The sequence below is a fragment of the Vanacampus margaritifer genome, chromosome 6 (assembly GCF_051991255.1).
Source record: "Vanacampus margaritifer isolate UIUO_Vmar chromosome 6, RoL_Vmar_1.0, whole genome shotgun sequence".
In the NCBI taxonomy this organism is placed as follows: Eukaryota; Metazoa; Chordata; class Actinopteri; order Syngnathiformes; family Syngnathidae; genus Vanacampus; species Vanacampus margaritifer.
The window spans coordinates 3962271-3981385 of NC_135437.1; the positions used below are offsets into that span (position 1 = coordinate 3962271).

Here is a 19115-nt window from a genome sequence, read left to right on the forward strand (position 1 = left end):
CGCAGCCCACCGCTGTGGCCTCTTTGACACATGGCCATGCAGCTGCTGACATTATCTGTTACATGGAAAAGACGATAGGCTTTCGTGTCGCCGAGAATGGCATGCGGACTATGTGTGCCATTCCATGTCAGGCCTCCGCTTTGCTCCACGCGGCTCTTACATATGTACCATGGGAAACATGCGGAGATCATAATGCGTTACTGTAAGAGAGCTTATGCTGCAATGGACAACTGGGTGGCAGGATTCTGTGTTTTTACTCCAATGGAGGACTTAAACCTTGAAACAAGGTGGTATAGGTCAGGGTTTTCCAACCTTTATTTGAGCCGAGGCATATACGCTTAATTTATGTAAGAAAACAAATGTATGCAGAGGTTGCTTCTTGATTGCCATCTAGTGGAAGAACATTTCATTGTTCTGCTTGTCACTATACGTCATTGGGATAGATAGTGAACAAACTTAATTGCATTTAGGCAATTTCACACGGCACACTTGGGAATCACAGGTGTTGACGTCTCATCCATAGATTTGTTTGCTAAAGTTGTTAAAGAGTGCAACAGAAAAAGTGGCACCGCATGAGCACTGCCATTGCTCTCCAGTGACAAGTGGGACTGTTTTTACACCTTCTTTCTAAATAAGGAAGCGGCCTGACAGACATATGACCACCGACCCAATTTGGGTGCTGCTCTGAGGGCCCGCTCAAGTCCCCCTTCCTCTCCCAGCCCACCCCCAACCTCTTACTGGGCCAGCTATGACAAAACATTGAAGGCTCTTTCTTGCTGCCATCAGGGTTATCTCTGGCCTTGCATTGGGAGTCAGAAGATCCAGGGAGGATGCGTGGCCCCTGAGGGGAGGGGGAGCCTTCATTTCTTTCTCTGCTCTCTCTCTCTTTTTTTTGGTGCATGGCGGATTATTTCTTGCAACTCTTCTTTTTGGTCGAGGAGCAGGAGAGAGAGCAAGTGTGCGCGTGTAGGGGGGAGAGAGAGAGGCGTGGAGGTAGGAGCTGCAAAACATGGTAATCACCAGCAGCAGCACCAGCACCATCACCTCCAGCGTCTCCTCTCCTCCTCTGCACCGGGGCTTGCGTTTCATGCCCTGCACAGCTCCAGAAATAACCCTCAGCCAGCATGCCGAAGAGAGAAAAACAAGAAGAGCGGTATTTTTAGGCTCATTAATTTGGACCACGTGGTCTGAAGGTAAACCGGATGGCTGGAGCTCACAGGCTCCTCGTCAGTATGTCCTGCGAGGCCGGTACGCCGCACTGGACGCTGACCGCGGCGGTTCTCCTCAGCCTCCTGCTGGGCATCGTGTCGGCGTACCCGCTCCCGAGCGGCCGGACGAATGGCACCTTGCTGCTGGAGAAGCGCTGGGAGACGCTCTTCTCTCGCTCCGTGCTGGGGATCTCCGGGGAGAAGCCGGAGCTCAACTGGGAGAGTGACTACCTGCTGGGCATCAAGAGAGTGCGGAGGCTCTACTGCAACGTGGGCATCGGCTTCCACCTCCAGATCCTCCCCGACGGCAGGATCAACGGTGTCCACCACGAGAACCAGTACAGTGAGTTCTTCCGTGTCATTTGCATGATCGTGTGTCATCTCAGTGGGGGGCGCAAAGACAATTCTATTAAAAAGCAAACAGCGCCGAGCGATCGCCCCTCGACCCCCTCCTCTTTCCTCCCTTCCTCTCCGCTCCGCTCCTCTCCCTTGCTCGTCCTCTCCTCTCCTCTTCCTCCCCCTCCTCCCAGAGCATGACATGAATGTATGGACGCTTTTAGACACAACTTATTTTTACACTGCGGGCCAGCTCGAGCGAGCCGGTGGCCGTGGAGCCCAGCACGACCACGCGAATGGCGCAATCCCGCCACACGCACACACACACACACACACACACACAAATAAATAAATAAATGCGCTTGCATGTGATGGGATGTGAAGGATGCAGAACAAAGAGTCGTCACGCTGCAAGGTTAGGCGCAAAGGCGCTGAGAGGGGACACAATGCATGCTAAATCCTAATCATAAATTATTCTCTGTTTGGAAGGGGGAAAAAGGCCCCCGGCCAGCCGTCGCGCGCTCTCAAATTTTTTGTGATTTCAGGTCTCATTGAGATCTCCACGGTGGAGAGAGGAGTGGTGAGCCTGTACGGAGTCAAGAGTGACTTTTATGTCGCCATGAACAGACGAGGGAGGTTATATGGGACGGTAAGTGTGCAACCCACTTTTTTTCTATAAGGACTGCTGATCAATGTGCATGAGCCAGTAGGATTGACACATTCCAAATATTTGACATCGGGTACTTTTTACTTTTTTTTTACTTACAATTGGGCTCTCCAAGAAGTCCAATGAAAATCAAGACGTTCATCTATACGTTGCATCTGTCCACACATGTCTCCTAACAAAAACGGTTCAGGCCATGTACATGAAGATTACACTGTAATACAATCAAATTAATCATCTATTTTTTTTAACATGAGCTGGGGATATCCCATCTGATTTTTGAGCAGAGGTGGGGTACACCCAAGATTGGTCGCCAGCTAATCACAGGGCGCTTATATATAGTACAAATAATTACACAAAGAGCAATTTAGAGTCTTTGAACATACTGTAATTTGCAAATACGGGGGGAAATGTGCACAGTAAGGCCAGAGCTGAGATTCAAGCTTCCAACCTCACAACTGTGAGATGTGTGAATGTTGCCTATATGTAACGTTCATGATAAATGAAACTATGATAATATACAGGCATGCCGGTTGGACCGTCCTCAAAAAAAAAAATAAAATCAAACACTTTGTCACTTTGTAGTTATTGAGCTCAGTTCAATGTAAACTGTTTTTGAAGGGGATCTGTCAAAAGTGATTGAGGGTCAGGATTTACTTTTTTGAACAGCTGATGACCACCTACAAAACTGTTAACAGCAATATTTTATAGGTGTCACGCCATCACTATGAGCTATAATTACTATTTTATAAGTAGGTCCCATAAAGCCACAGTTCATAAGGTGGTCACTTACTGACCACTTTAAGCATTACAACTGAGTCATCCAGAGAAATGACCCTCTATGGCTAAATCTGTTTTACAACACCATTTATGTTTTTTTGTTTTTTAGGAACGGAAAAAGAAATCAACCTCATCGTGTGTGCAATGTTTTAAGTAGGATTAAAATTTTCTTTACATTAACTGCTGAAGTAGTATGAAAAACTAACCTCCATTAAAAGTAAAGTATAAAAACAATGAAACAGTCTTAAATTTGACAGATGAGCAACACACTCACTATTGTTAAAATGTAAACACAATAAAATTGCCCAAATGAGCTTTGATAAGAAGTCAAATAGTTTACCTTCTTTCAGTGCTTATTCTTTTTCAATTCTCAGTCTTTTGATACAAATTGTTTTGGCTGCTGCGTTTATAAAAAAAAAAAAAAAGTGCAATCCAGTGTTCCCTCGCTATAATGCGGTACACATTTTGCGGTCTTGCTGTTTTACGGATTTTTTGTGTGCAATTTTGCATGCATTTTATTTTACAGCAATGTACCTATTTTATAAAATTTATGAAGGTTAGAACATTGGGAATGTTTAAACGAGAGAAATGTGGAAAAAATATAAATCCCTCAATGAGAAAAGTGTATAAACTGTGCGATAAGGGGTTTTAGACCTTTAAAACATTTATGTAAAACACAAAGCTAACTACTTCACAGATTTAATTTATTGCGGGTATTTATTTTAATTTTTTTAACTTAACCCCAGCTGTAAACGAGGGAACACTGTACCACCAAAAAGCAGAAAATAAATAAAAAAATAAAACCCAAACATATGCTCAGGGTAAAAGATGTGGAATGCCTCGGTCATGATGATGGTTATGTTTGTTTTTCCCCCTGTAATTTTCTTTCTTGGAATGTTTTTGTCGAGGGTATTCCAGTGGATGTGCAGTTAACTCACAGTTCTGAGGTTTGGAGTCTAACTCTCTGCTCCGGCCTTCCTGTGTTGAGTTCTTGTCATGCTTGCGTGGGTTTCCTCCAGCTTTCTGACTCTCGCTCACCCTCAACCTAATGAGGACAAGCACTGTAACAAATGGATGGATTGATATGTTCTGGTTTTATCATTCAAAAGTGTCTGATTGTACAGTTAATGAGGAGGACATGGATTAAGGGATTATGGTTGACTTCTGAGCTATACAAACTCGGAGGTATTCAACCAGAGCTGTTCTAGTGCAACTGAGTGTATTTCACTAATGTAATGGTCGCACAATATAGCGAACACAACGTATTGTTTGGACATGCTCAAAGGTACTTGACTTGAGTTGTAGAGATTTGTGAGCATGTCAGCAGTAACCTTGATGTCATTGGCGCTGCAATGACAATGACATGTGTTGCCGTTAGTTGGCTGGTGGGCCGACATCCTTGACAGGCAGAATGTATCTCCTCTCGAGTGATGACGTGTTAGCTTGCCACTGTGCTGATGATATGATAAGAGATTTAATTTAGCCACATGGGTTGAGATGGAGGCAGCCAGCTTGTCTGCTGCATACGCCATGTTGGCTTGTCAGCACTACAGAACTGACGTTGTGTCTTGCCTTTTTTCATTAGTGGCTGCTGTTTTGTTGACTACTGAGGGACTTGAAATATTATTTTTCATGTATACATTCTTTATGTTCTATTTCAGGGAACTGCTGTAATGAAAAGCCATAAAATGAGCAGTTGTTTACAGTAGAAGAAAACGATCACTGCTATTTGTAGCCACTTTACTTAATGTAATGAATTTAAGGGGAATTCAACACCCCTAAAAATCTTTACAATAATTTCTTATATACGCCTCATTAGTCTAAACATGGCATTCGGATTAATACTGTTTTGAGAATATGAATGAAGCATCAAAATCCATCAATTTTTATCCTTCTCAGTGGGCGGCCGTTATGTCACATGCTGTCAACTCAGGTAATGAGCAATTAAAGCTCAGCTTGTGAATGTCACATGTCCAAACTCAGAAAATAAGTGAGCTGGAGAATGGTCGTCACTGTGATGTAATTTTCAGTTGGTAGCAAGTGGCAAAATGGCCTCTAGCAACTTGAACTTGGCCCAATGAATTACAGTCCTTTAGTGGCCCAAATCTGGCATCCACATGTGGGCCACATAAGGCCCATTTCTAAGCCATAGCTGGCACTACTGTGGCCCTACGCGGGGCCAGACAACTGGTGCTGGACATCAGCCTTAATTCAACCTTAAAACTAAGCCACTTCATTCATGTGCCATATTTGACCCACATAAAAAAAGACTCAACAACAACTTCAGTATTATTAAAAGATGCAAATTTTTCGATAGGGTCCACTGGGAGCAAACAAGGGTTCAGTGCCTTTTTCAAGGAGACTTCAACATTGTCACCAAGGGTGAGAATCGAACCCACAACCTCCCAGATGGGACACGACCACTCTGAGCCATCCAGTTAAATACTTTGTCAATAGTTTTTAACATTTGGATGTGGGGGAAGGTAGTTCGCCTCAGCTCTTCGGATTCTTATAGTACTTTGTGGGTGTTTGTTCACCTGACTGTTTCCTTACCAAGGAATGTCCACTATGATGAAATGTTAATGACGCCAATGTCCAAAAAATGGCAAAAGCTGTTCACCATCAAAGAACTTCTCTGGGAAGTTCTCTGAGAACTCATTGGTGTACCATCCTTGGTAAGGAAACAGTCAGATGAACAAACACCCAAAAAGTACAGGGAGTCCTCGAGTTACGGTCGAGTTCCGTTCCTATGCTGGCGACGTAACCCGAATTTCGACTTAAGTTGGATTTCACTGTTAATGTTGATATTTACATCAAAGTACTTTGTACACTAATTTTGAAAAAAACATATTTGCATGTCCCGGAAGAGCCGGAACTTTGTGTTTCTGCACGGACATTGCTGACGGATGGCAGAGCGGAGCTAATTCAAACTTAAACACGGTAATGTGACGTGCCTGATGGCGAGCCGACCTGCTCAATGGACGTTCGTTACTAGAGGTAACAACAACACAAGTTTAAATCACTTTAAAATTGTGTGATTACTGTAGTAAATTAACGAAAAAGAAGATGCTACGGACGAGGCACGGGCGCCGTAAAGTAGAAACAACGTAGGTGGCGTGTGACATAATTCGAGGACTCCCTGTACTATAAGAATCCAAAGAGCTGAGGCGAACTACCTTCCATCACATTCAAATGTTAAAACTAGTGACAAAGTATTTAACTGGATGGCTCAGAGTGGTCGTGCCCCATCTGTGAGGTTGTGGGTTCCCCTGGTGACCATATTGAAGTGTCCTTGAAAGGCACTGAACCCTTGTTTGCTCCCAGTGGACCCTATCGAAAAATTTGCATCTTTAATAATACTAAAATTGTTGTTGAGTCTTTTTTTTTTATGTGGGTCAAATATGGTACATGAATGAATTGGCTTAGTTAAGATTAAATTAAGACTGATGTTGGGCACCAGTTGTCTGGCCCAGCGTAGGGCCACAGTAGTGCCAGCTATGGCTTAGATATGGACCTTATGTGGCCCCCATGTGGATGCCAGATGTGGGCCACTAATGGACCGCAATTCATTGGGCCAATTTTATCACCATATTTGCTGACTAGTATGTTGCTGTTTTCTTCATATTCCACAAACGTAAAATTAAGCAGAATAGTTTTTAGACTAGTGGAAGTTGCATAGAATATTTTATTGTAAGGAACAAGAAAATTTTGGGGTCGACTTCCCCTTTAAGATTGTGCTGAGAGTTGTTGAGTAAATCCATCCAAAGAGTGTGGCTAAGGGATGAAACATATATTATGTCTATGTTTGTAGAAGTGACAGAAATTATGACTACATTTAGCCACATTTAACACACAATAAGCAATATTAGCTGTTCAATATTTGAACACATTTACCGTTATCTTTGAATTTCGCAACTGGCTACTGTCATACTGTCAATATTATTTACTTCCATTGCTGTTTACTTCCATTGTCCTTGGTAAAAAAAAAAAAAAGATACCCCCCCCCCCCTGTTTTGGACTGTGCCTTTATTCTAGTGTGACTAAAACACAAAGTGTTTTTTTCAAATTTAGTATGAATTGATAGAAAAAGTCATTCACTGGAGTCACTTGATGGTATTGTGGTTCCCTTGCATTTCTGCAGGCTGTATGGCTTTATTTCGAACCTCAACTTGTTTTTGAACTCGTAGTGAAAATAGTGTTCATTATATGAATGTTTTAGAAATTCAAACTTGATGGCATAATAGCAATTTTTCACCAGCAAGTGTTGCTGCTATCAATGCTGGGAGTAGTAAATGTAAAAGGAATGGCATTTATTATGCACTAACACAAACCCAAATATCTGTCATTGTTAGTTAGCTACGACTATTCCAATACTATGGAATTCTCTCCCTCTTGACATTAGGTAAGCCTGCTCAGTTGAGACTTAAAGCTAAATTAAAGACCCACTTTACTGCTACTGAACTTCACAACAAGCAGCAGTTCAGCAGATGGACAAGAATTCTTCAAAAAAGAAGCTAAGTGCTTGCTTCAAGCTGTTTATTGCCACTCCCAGTTGTAAATTACTAAGGATGGGCCAGTACCGATGACCCGGCCTTATTTCAAGGTATCTGTAATTGCGACCACGGTTGATACGAGCCGCCCTCTTATGGCTGTTTTAGGACCAGGATCTAGAAATAAGAAGAATAGAAAATTGACATTAATTTTATGGAATTTTAAGTTAAAATGCTGTCCTGGCATATACAGGTCTTTGTTTAAAATTATTGGTCATTGTTTTTTGGTGTGGTATTAGTACTTGGTATCGGTGACTTCTCAAGAAGAGTACTCGTACTGTTATCGGTTTGAAAAAAGTATCAAATATCCCCATTCAATGTAAAGCGCCAAACAGGCTAAACAAAACTAGCAGCGATGTCGTGGTAGTGATAACTCCTTAAGATGTTTAAACACAAACGGTGTAGCAACAAATATAGACAGACATTATAGCAATACTCACGGGTGTATATTCTTTATCCTCTGCAAAAAAAAAAGGTTACTGTTGCTGTGTAACTTAATTGTCCTTTTCATCCAACATTATCAAATTTTAGTATTCTATTCATGTCTGCCATCTTCAGCCCCTTGGTAGCAAAGGTGCACATACTAGGAGTAAAGCATTACAATATAGCAAAAAATAATAATAATAAAATACAATTCAAATTACATTGTACAATGGTACCTAGTTTGAACATAATTCGTTCCTGTGAAGTGTTCAAAGTCCGAATTGTTCAACCTCCGAAAAAAAAATTCCCATAGGAAATAATGCAAATGCAATTAATCCGGTCCCAAGCTCCAAAACCAGAAAATTCCTATTTTAACTCTTTGACTGCCAGACGTTTTCAGAAAAGGTATGCTGTCAGTGCCAGCCGATTTAAGCATTTTGACTGATCTTTCAAGGTCCACAGAAAACTTGGTGTTTGGACTATGGAAACACACATACTACCACATGAAAGATTGAACTCTCATCTTTCATCAGAAAAAAAAGTTTGTTTCTACCTTGTTCCGTTTTTCAGTAATCAACAATAGAAAATGGTTAGTTTCACCCAAATGCTCTGTTTTGAAACAAAAAACGGAGAAATCAAGCTTTTTGTGAAACGATATTATTTCATGCACTCTTTTTCCATGAATGATGCCACAAACACCTAAACAGTGCTTTACTTCTGTAAAACACTCCCACCAACAATGAAAAAGTGTTTTTTGATAGCAAAATAAGTTTATTTACATTCAACAGTGTAACAATTTGACAAAACAATTTGGCAAACTATTTACAAATGTGTGCAACCGTGGTACTATTTACAATTGTGTGGATGTTTCAAATACAGTTTTTCTTTTTGTAACACTCCCCTGCGTGCAAGTGGACGCAGCAGGATTTGCACAACAGATTAGTTTCAATGCGATGGCTCCTTCGTGTGCAGACGCTACACTTTCATGCCGGCCTTTTTTTCCGGGGAATAGCAAGTATATACTGCAGTGTGTGTTTGGCCATGTTGCCATCAAGTCTACTCTCAGGATCATGATACGGTGACGTTACGTCTGCCTTCCACATTGTCCTTCAGTTCCTATACCGGGTGGTTGATCCATCTTATCCGCTCCATTCATGGTGGCATCGTAGTCCATAACCAGTGTCTTCTCCGTGATCAGACTGTACCCACTCCTCCGATGAATATGCATTGGACTCGGGGCACTCTTCGTCGTCCAATTGAACGTTCGCCTGAGCAGAAGTACTCGGTTGTGCGCAGCGTTTTCCGGCGTTAGCATTGCTAGCCAGTGAGGCTTTATGACGTGATCATAGCCGCCGCGTCAACGCTTCCAACTTCGGCGTCAGCACTTCCAACTTCGGCGTCAACCTCGGAGTCACCATCATCATCATCGTCGTCATCAATGTGCTCTTTAGCATTGGTCGATGCTTTTCGTCTTTGAAAAAAATGCTCAAGTGTGAGCTGCTTGCAACCGGTCGCCATTGTGGCTTCCTCAGCCATTGTCCCCTCAACACTCTAGCTCCGCCTCACGTCTTCTACTGACGCCTACCCAATCTTGTCCAAAGAGAGTCATCGCTGCCATCTAGGGGCCAAAAATAGGCATTATACTAACTAGATCTGCTTGATACTTTCAGCACAGCTGGCCAAGGCTTTCCTCCACCCGTTTCCTCCCCCCCCAAAAAATAAAAAAAATTGGGTGAACGTCTTTTAACGTCTTTGGTGCTCCGCCGTAGGTTTTTACTAAACGTTATTTAACGTTTTTGGCAGTCAAAGAGTTAATTTCTATTTATGTTTTTTTACATTTACAGAACAGTACAGTATTTAAACAATAAAAATACCTTACCTTACCTGTTGTGGTGTTATGGCATCAGTGGATGATAAATGCTATGTTAATGCTAGTTTTAGTTAAGTGCTGAGTTTGTGTATTTTACATTGGACATATTGTTAGGCTACTAAGTGGTCCGTGCGTGCTTTGTTTAACATCAAACACGTTGTTGAACAGCTTAGGGGGGTACTTATGCCAGTATTTACAGAAGTAGTGGTGGTAGTTAAAACTGTATGTTTTTCTTTGCTGCCACTGGCACTGTTGTCTTTCTTTGGGCCCATGGCGAAGAAAATTATCCTGGAAAAATCAAAATGCACTCGCGAGTATGGAGAACATTTGGGGGTATTCACGATCTGACTGGAAACAAACAGTGCATCGTCTCAACTTCCGCAACGTAAGCATTCGGCATTGCTCGGCTTCGCTCGGCTTCACTCGGCTAGCCGTTTTCAAGGTATGTTCGGCTTAGCTTGCTTTGTTTGGGTGTTCAAACTCCGAGGCATTTTTTACTCAGATTTTTGGGTTGAAGTCCGAATTGTTCGAGTTCCGAGACGTTCAAACTCTGAGGTTCCACTGTATTTAATTATTACTGTATGATTTTTTTTTTTAAATACATTACTGTACAGTGCTATTTTTTTTTCAAATTAAAAGTGACGTTACAGCATTTTTGTTGTTTTTTGGAGCATGCTGGAGATTATTAACCTCATTACCATTTATTTGCATCTCTTGATTGTGAATTTGTTTCAATAGTGCAATTCCAAAAATGAAACTCATTTCTTATATACTACTTGTAGATTCACTTGACACAGTCTATATGTCATTGTGTATTCATTCTAATTTTGATCTAATTTTGGTTTTTAATTAAGAAAAGCCACAAAGTCAGGAAATTAGAATGTTCCATAATAAACAATCTGACCTCTTTTCAAACGTATGAATGATGTAGCAATGGAACTTGTGCAAACGATTTTGCCTCCCGTGTCGTCTGCAGACAGTCTTCCACGACGAGTGCAAATTCCGAGAGCGGATGCTGCCCAACAACTACAACGCCTACGAGTCGCTGGTGTACCGAGGCTCCTTCGTGGCGCTCAGCAAGCACGGCCGCGTCAAAAGGGGCAACAAGGCCACCACTGCCATGACTGTCACGCACTTCCTACCCCGAATATGACCTCCCCCGAGCAAAGACTGGCAATAACACACTTATTTGCACACATGGATTCTTTCCCAGGTAACTTCAATACCCTCTCCATACTGTACATCCATCAAAACCCACAACGGACTGTCATAGAAAGAATATCCAATAGTATTTATTCAGACTTTATATGTATATTTGGGTAGCTTACTTTGTATTAGAAATGATGAAATGCCTTTCTTTGCTGCTTTTTTTGGATTTCAACCAATTTGCGATGGGGACAGAGAAACCGTCGGCTTCAACGGTCTTCATTCTTCTGTATGGGTGCTTGTTGAAGTCAGCGGAGTGCGTGCTCTGTCAGCTCTTTGTTTTGGATAGGATCATTGTTTTACCTCAAAGCACCAAAAATTCTGAAAAATATACATGCATGGAACTTGTACTGAAAAAAAAATGCCTGTGAAGATGTTTTTGTTGTGCACCATCTCCATTTGTTGGATCTCATCTCGGACAGGGCAACTCGAGCTTGCAAATATGGCAGCGGTTGTTCTTGCTTTGTCATGAGGTAGCGGTGCCTTGAATTCCTCTAGTGGCCCCCCTCCCTGACCCCACGCCTCCCCTTCCCTTGCATGCAAGTAATGCCGGTGCTTAAGTCAGAAATAGGAATGAAAGACAAGTCATCACTCCACAAGCCAGACGCCACCGCTGGTCTTGAGCCCCATTCCAGGAGGGCCACACGATGTTCCCTCCGGGAATTCGATTAAGGAAGTGAATTGTGACTGTGTGCTGCACATGGCGCAGTGTTTTTTATTTTATTTTTTATTTTATATTTGACATTTGAAAGACAGCACTGGAGGGAGCTTTGACAATCCCACAATTTGGTTATCAATGGTTTTGTGGACATGCCATTGTTATCCAAGTATGAAGGAAACTCACTTAGCTTGTATTTGGGTGCCATCTGGACAAAAAGTTTTGAAGGGATCTCTTTTGGTTTAGCACTTGAAGGTCTTTATGCAGGAAACAGTGTGGATGCTACTGTTGATTAGTCAGTTCACTGTCAATGAGGGTTTGCTTTGAGGGACGTCAGGATTCTACACTTCAGGTACCCCAGTCTCTCCCATTTAGATTTACATTTGTCTTTATTATTTATGCAAGCTATTTATGCAAATTGGTCACTGAGTATGTAGCGTACTTTACTTGAATGCAACCCTTTGAGATACTGTAATATGGCGATGTGCAGGGGCGAAGTCAATGACAGCAGTGACGTGCTGAGTTTGACTTTTAAGGGTCTCAGCGCGTGGCATCCATTGTTGGTTTAACTCGCCGAGGATGCGAGTAATGTGGACCTACATTGCGGGCCTCATCCGCCTGAGCCATTTGTGTACCAAGGCCGGAGGTGCTGACGTCTCGTTCTCGGGTTGCTGACATTTAGTTGTTTTCTTGTTCCGACCTTGTTCTTTGAGCAAGATGTTGGGTGAGCTCCTCGTGTTTTCTCATGTGCGATGAGACAAGGATGTCATGACTCGTTAAGACTGTTTTCGGTCCTGCTGAATTGCGCCGCAATCTGTTAGGTTTGGCGAACAGTGGAACCTCTGAAGTGCTACAGTTGGTCAGTTAAGCAATTTGAAAACTATTCTCAAGTGTTACAAAAAATCCAAGCTCAAACCCAATTTCTTTGACTTTTTGTCCGAATCAGAATCAAAAACAACAAAGTTAACTAGAGCTGGCCCTCGCAGCCCAGGCCACTTTGGGGTACTTGCATGTTGGGTTACCAGCAGATTCAAATTCAGATCTTTTTTTTAAATGACATAATAAACCTTTACATGTGGATTTTTTTTTTTGGGCCGAGTGTGTTGTGTGTGATAAGATCCTCAAAAATCGGCATCCTTTATTTTTTGGCATTAAGTTGCCCCAATTCACTTTTTTTTTTTTTCAGGAGAGCTCAGTATTGTTCATTCGATTTGACATCATCATTGCTCTCCTTTTTTTTAAAAACAAACAAACAAATAAATTAAAAAAAATTAATAAATGTTTTTTATTTTTTTTATTTATTTTATTTTTTATTTTTTATTTTTTAAATATATATACATATATATACATATACACACATATATATATATATATATATATATATATTTTTTTTTTGTATGTGGGTGAGTATGTGTATGTGTGTGTGTGCGTGCGTGCGTGCGAGCGTGTGTGTATTCATCAGTTCACCTAAAGCCCATTAAAAAAAATCCCATACTAATAATATAATATAATAATAAATTGCCAAATGCAGAAACATCAATGTAAGTTATCACGGTGCAGTGGCTCTCGCTAACAGACAGAATTAAGTAACCAGAATTAGGTTTAAAAATTCTATATACGTAGACCATGTTTCTATAAATTTTGATATTTGGTTTTTATTTGAGGCAGATATTTTTTCCATTAAAATGTGATTTATGAGGAGGTGAAACCATTGGTCGATATTCAGAGTTTGTTTATTTCAATTCACATTTTTTGAAGTATACATCATAGTTAGTTTTACTCAAAGCACAATATTGCTTTTATTGTCCGTAGCGGGCATCAAAAATAAATAAATAAATAAAAAATACATACTGTATATATGGATAGATCTGATGCCACTGAAAATTTTGAGTTATCGAAAGAAAGAAAAATATTCATAAATGACTTAGTTATCACACTTACAAAGAGTATCCAAATTTTGTACAAAATACCGTATGTGGGGTAAAAAAGAATTTTCGCCCCAAGGGCTAGGTGGCGCTTTATTTATAATCGAATATTGTCATAGAGATACCGTCGGGTCGCTACTTGGGCCCTAATAATGCTGTATTTCCTCACATAGTTGCCTCCACTTAAATTGAAGCTGTTTCTGAAATAATGACTGCCACTTGAACAAATTAACGCCTCCCCTCAAATAGACACCTTTGTTGAAAAGTGTAACTAAATCTGTTCATGGATTGTTTTGTTAATACCTAAGCTGATTTGCAAAGTCTGTTGCTAACAGAACCATTTACTGCAGGGGTCTTCAACCGTTTTCCTCAGTGAGCTACTTTAAGAAAAACAAAACAGCAGCAAGCTGCTCATTGTTCACGTTTATTCTATAGCCAAATTTGTGTTATGATGCCTTTACTTCAACCACAACAATAACAAATCAACAGTGGTCACAAAATACATGAGTTCCTCACTCAGCCTTGTCCTAAACTTTGACTTAATGACATTCATGTCTGAAAAGGCTGACTCACAAGTAGACCCAAACAATGCAGACATTTTCAGAGCCACTTAATTAAGATTCTGATAATTATCTGCCGCTACAAGTGCCTTAGCATTTGTCGTTGACGTTTGTGAAGCAAAACACTATTTCCCATTCTTTATGATAATGATATGACTTTCTCTCTTTAGCGACGGCGCTCATGTTTGCATTGAACCGGGAGTGCTTAGCAAGCTATACATGGCTAGAGAAACTGTTTGATTGATGGAAAATTCACAATGACATACAGGAAAAGGGGGCAGGAGGTTACTCGAGGTCCGGAAGTCTGGAACGTGACTTTTTTATTCGCTCGCAGATAATTTTTATACTGGAAAAGCAGACGTAAAAAGAGGCAAGGGTCCCAGAGCAGTCCTATTGGTCAGCATTACGGAATGCCGATTGGCTGGCTAGTTCGCGCGTGGCTTCTGGGATGCTGTTTGCCGAAGTCCATGTGCGGAAACACAAATTGTGCATATAGTGAGATTCAAAATCTTTCCACCTTTGCATACAGTGAAATTAACTGTATGTAGCATGTTAACAGTCTTTTGAGCGGGTTACACATGTAATGATTTTAACATCTTAACAGTTTTTCATAATGCGAGAGACCTCACACATAATGAGAAGAAAATCAGGATGTTTGTTCTTCAGGGTACCTCGACATTGAGTGCGGACTTATCCGCTAGCTATATCATGTCACAATTTTAGAAACAAGGGTTGGGTGTACCGATACCAGGTATTAACATCAGTGCCTATAGCAGCCTTATTTTAAGGTATCGGTACTCTCAACGGTGGCCGATACCGGTATCTGCCACCCTCTTGTGCCTGTTTTACAATCAGGAACTAGAAATAATAAATAAGAAGAAAATATAATTGTCATTCAAGAACTTGTGGTATTTGTATTTGGTATTGGTATCGGAGATTAAATGTTGAGTACTGGTACTGATATCATATAAAGTGGTATTGAACATCCCTAATAGAAACCATCCTTATTGTACAAAAACATCCATATAATAGCATGCACTCGCAATCATTTATCTTATAATATGACAAAACCAATCAAATTAATTCAAATGTGATGTTTGTTTGTTTTTCAATCAAACTTAGCTCTAACTGACCAACCATGTAGGATAGAAATTTTTTGACAATAGTGTGGGCCAGTCTGTTGTTGAAGTTACATTGGCCAGCATGACTTGATTCTGAAAGCCCTTGGCAGATTGGACTGACATAGCTGCACATAGAGGCTGAAATCTGATTGGACAAAAAAACATTGAAAAAAAATCCAACATCCACTTGGACACACTACAGTTCAGCCAACAGAGATGCTACAAAATGAAGAGAGTACACTGTTGGGAATAAATAAAGTTTGACATAAATGTCAGTTAATAGTCCTGCTTGCGCAGTCTGTAGCTCGGCCAATCTTGCTATTAAGGACACACACCTAATAATTTGCTATCGTAAATATTCAACAGGTTTAACATTAGCAATTCTTGGCTTGACCGTTTTTGGAGTGAGGCAGGAAGCAAAACACACCACGGTCAGGATGATCTTGAGAGATAATTGCACCTTTTGCTGACGTTGATCAACCGGGAGGGAAAATGCTCCAACTCAGTCCGGTTAAGATGAGTCAAAAGTGTGGAGTCTTAATAATAAAACAAGTTCCCTGTGTCGTATTAATTATAATCTGACTTTTGTTTTTCTGTTGATTTTGTCAGTTCTGTGCTTACGCCACATTATATCACAAAGAACTGTTTACAGAGTAGTTCCACACAGTGTACCTCTTGAGCTTGCTTTTTTTCCCACCATTTTAGTCATTTCTCTGCATCATTAAGTTATTTACTGACATTACTATCAGAGGCCATTAATAAACTTCTTAGCATTAATAGGTGCCTACCCTATGCCGTAGTGTAAACAAACATCTGGGCTGTGTTTAAAATCATTCACATATTCCCTAAACATGTTAAGGGCATTTATAGTGGGCTTCACTCGTCAGTCAAAAGAAAAATAGTTTAAATCACTTCTCAGGCTTAATTTACATACTGGACTAATGCCCACAGATATTGGACTTCCTGGAATAAATATTGGTTTATAATTTAACAAAGTACTTTGTGTTGCTTTACTCGAAAAGCTATATATATATATATATATATATATATATATATATATATATATATATATATATATATATATATATATATATATATAGCTTTTCGAGCAAGCATTGGTTGTTCACTTCTTCTCACAGTGGACTGTGGGATACATTAAGAGCTCTATTTCACATTTGGACAGCACTAGTGGATAGAGACTTGGCGATTCCTAACAGCCGTGTTATCTCTTCATGAGGAAATACTCTCATTCTTGGAGAAAAACAAACGAGATGCAAATAATAAAGATACGTTTTTATGTGAGGTGATGTCATACATTAGTTTAGAAAATATTTACTGTTAATACTGGTAAATTTATTTTTACACTTGCTGGACAGTTTAGAATGTTAAAATATAGTCTGTACAGTTAGCTAAATTGTGAATATTATTTTTTTTATGAGAAAAAATGGAGCTTGACCAGCTTTGTGTTAAACTTGAGAGGTTCTACTGTACTACTAAATTCATTTGAAATGTTGTTTTGCATGAATCTGCATGTAGCAAAGTACCACTTTGGCCAGCTTGGTAAAAGTTTTTTTTTTTAATATGTTGTCACCGTTTACCTCATACACTCTTAACTGTAAGATGCTGTGGGCAGTGCATTAGGGCCCCCGCAGGCCCACGCTCATGTTTAGTAACTGAGATGAGCGCGTGGCACCTGAATCGCGCGTGCGGCCGTGCCAGCGCATGCGCGGGTTGTTGGTTGGTTTTCTGCCAAAGTGACAGTAGAGGCCATATCAATTGACCTCGAGTTAGGAATAACAGGACATGGTGAGGCAAAAAGGCTGGGTGGGGGTCGGGAGCCCAAGAGTAAGTCGGATGATGCCCTGTAAGTAGCAAAAAGAATCAAAGGCTTCCAAGAAGGTTGCTTGCTTGGTTAAACTTGCTGAATACTGTGATTAGGAGAGAGGCTGAGGATGTTAAACTGTGAGTATTATTATCACCACTGATGAAGCTATCATCGTTATTATTGTATTATTCATTTGAATACATGATGAAGAAAGTGAACAGCTGTAGCTTTTTGACTGTGTAACACTTTTTGGCAAAACTACTAAAATGAGGATAATTTTTTATATGCAGCGCAATTTTCTCATCTGGATGAATCTGAAGCAAACAAGTCATAGCAGTGTGAATTGCTCATTTTTGTTTTGCCATCCCTGATCTGTTATTGGGTATTGCAGACGACACCGTTGACCCTATAAAGCCTGAACCATGAAATACTGTATATGAGAGAAAATAGAGTATTTTTTGGTCCTTTTGAACAAACATATGTATTTATTTATTTATTTATTTGGGGGGGGAGGGATCAACTTCCACATGTGACTTTTGATTTGTGCTATATTTGATACATCCGGTCACAATGCTTTATATTTGTACAAATATAACTGTAAAAAATGTAATAATAAACAGACATATCAAACATATTAGTATTTCCAAAAATCAGAAAGAACATTTCCCACTATTAATAAGTATAAGTTGTCTCTCCTTTCTCAATTGGGCCGATCTTGCAATGTCGCTGGAAACGCTATCTGATGGGTGATACTGCCCTCTAATGGATTATCTGTGCAATGCATGTGTCAGATCATATATGTCAGTGTTTTAATGGGGGGAAAATATTATACTCATGAAAATAGAGGGCTCAAAATGTCTTGTATTTAATATAATACGTTTGGCTTTATAGGGTTAACACAACGCAAAGTGCTTGGACTGAAAAGTGGCAATAGCAAAAGAATAACATTTAATTGTTAACTTTGTTGGCTATCTGAAAAAACGAGTCTGTTGCATGATGTTGTTTTCACGCAGACTTTTGGTTTAGTTTTGATGAGAGAAAAAATCGATGATGAGGAAAATAATCCCGCCAATCCACTCCCACTTATTCAATTCCCAATTATGCACAAGGAATTCGGAATGGTCTCTTTTGAATATGCACACGCGTCATTTTGCCAACCATCAGCTGCTTTTAAAGATGTTTGTTGGTTCACAGGGATCTCAAGCGAGTAGCTCTGTGCTCATTCTGGGTGTGTCTGTGTGTGTGTATGTGTGTAAATGTGTGTGTATGCGTGCGTGCGTGTCCCTGTGTGCCAGCAGCCTTTATGTTTTCCTCTCAGTTTCCTATTCCTGCACTGAGGGGAGAGTGCTTCCTCTTGAGTCCCCCTCCTCTTTTGGAACATATACCTCACCTTCTGCCTTAGTTCCGATTATTGAAATGATTGTAAATTAGTTTGAAACAACAGACTTCTTCAATCATCTGTTTCTGAAAAAAAAATAGGCGAGTAAGTAAAAAAAAAAACTATATTACAAATGGGTTTCCTTTTATTTTTGTACGTATGTGCTGTGCACAGCAGTCAACTGTATTCCTGAAATGATAATAAAAGAGATTTTGTAAAAACTGTTGTGATTTCTTCAAGTTTCCATGTTTGATTTATAAACATCTGAAAACTGCACACTCAAGAATGCGGATGCACAATTTGAGGTCGAAGGCGGTCTTTAAGTGCCCACACCACAGCAGCCAACTTTATATCCTCAAACAAGTGGCAATCTTCTTGCAGTTTCTTTGAAATGTACTTTGTGCACCTCAATCTCATGTTGGCCATGTGTACCTTTCGAGAGTCATGCAGTTGGAGTTTGAATTCCAAATTCTGAATTTCAAAATTCCTAACTGAATTTTTCAGCATTGAAATTCAACATGTAAAAAAGTAAAATAAAGAAATAAACATCTCAAAATATTCAAGTGTGAAAATATTAAATTTAAAAAAATCTGTACAGTACTCTGAAAAAC

At 40.2% G+C, this 19115-nt stretch overlaps 1 protein-coding gene across 1 annotated transcript in view; it reads left to right on the forward strand.

The window, feature by feature from the left end:
* The window catches only part of LOC144053914 (fibroblast growth factor 6-like), a 19570-nt gene extending 826 nt beyond the window's left edge, over positions 1-18744 (forward strand). Inside the window, exons 1-3 of the mRNA XM_077568819.1 lie at positions 1-1551; positions 2090-2193; positions 10808-18744. The exon at positions 1-1551 is cut by the window's left edge and continues 826 nt beyond it. Of these exons, the coding sequence (XP_077424945.1) occupies positions 1203-1551; positions 2090-2193; positions 10808-10984 (630 nt within the window). The 5' untranslated portion in view covers positions 1-1202 and the 3' untranslated portion in view covers positions 10985-18744. The remainder of the gene's footprint in view (positions 1552-2089; positions 2194-10807) is intronic.
* The last annotated feature ends 371 nt before the right edge of the window (positions 18745-19115 follow it).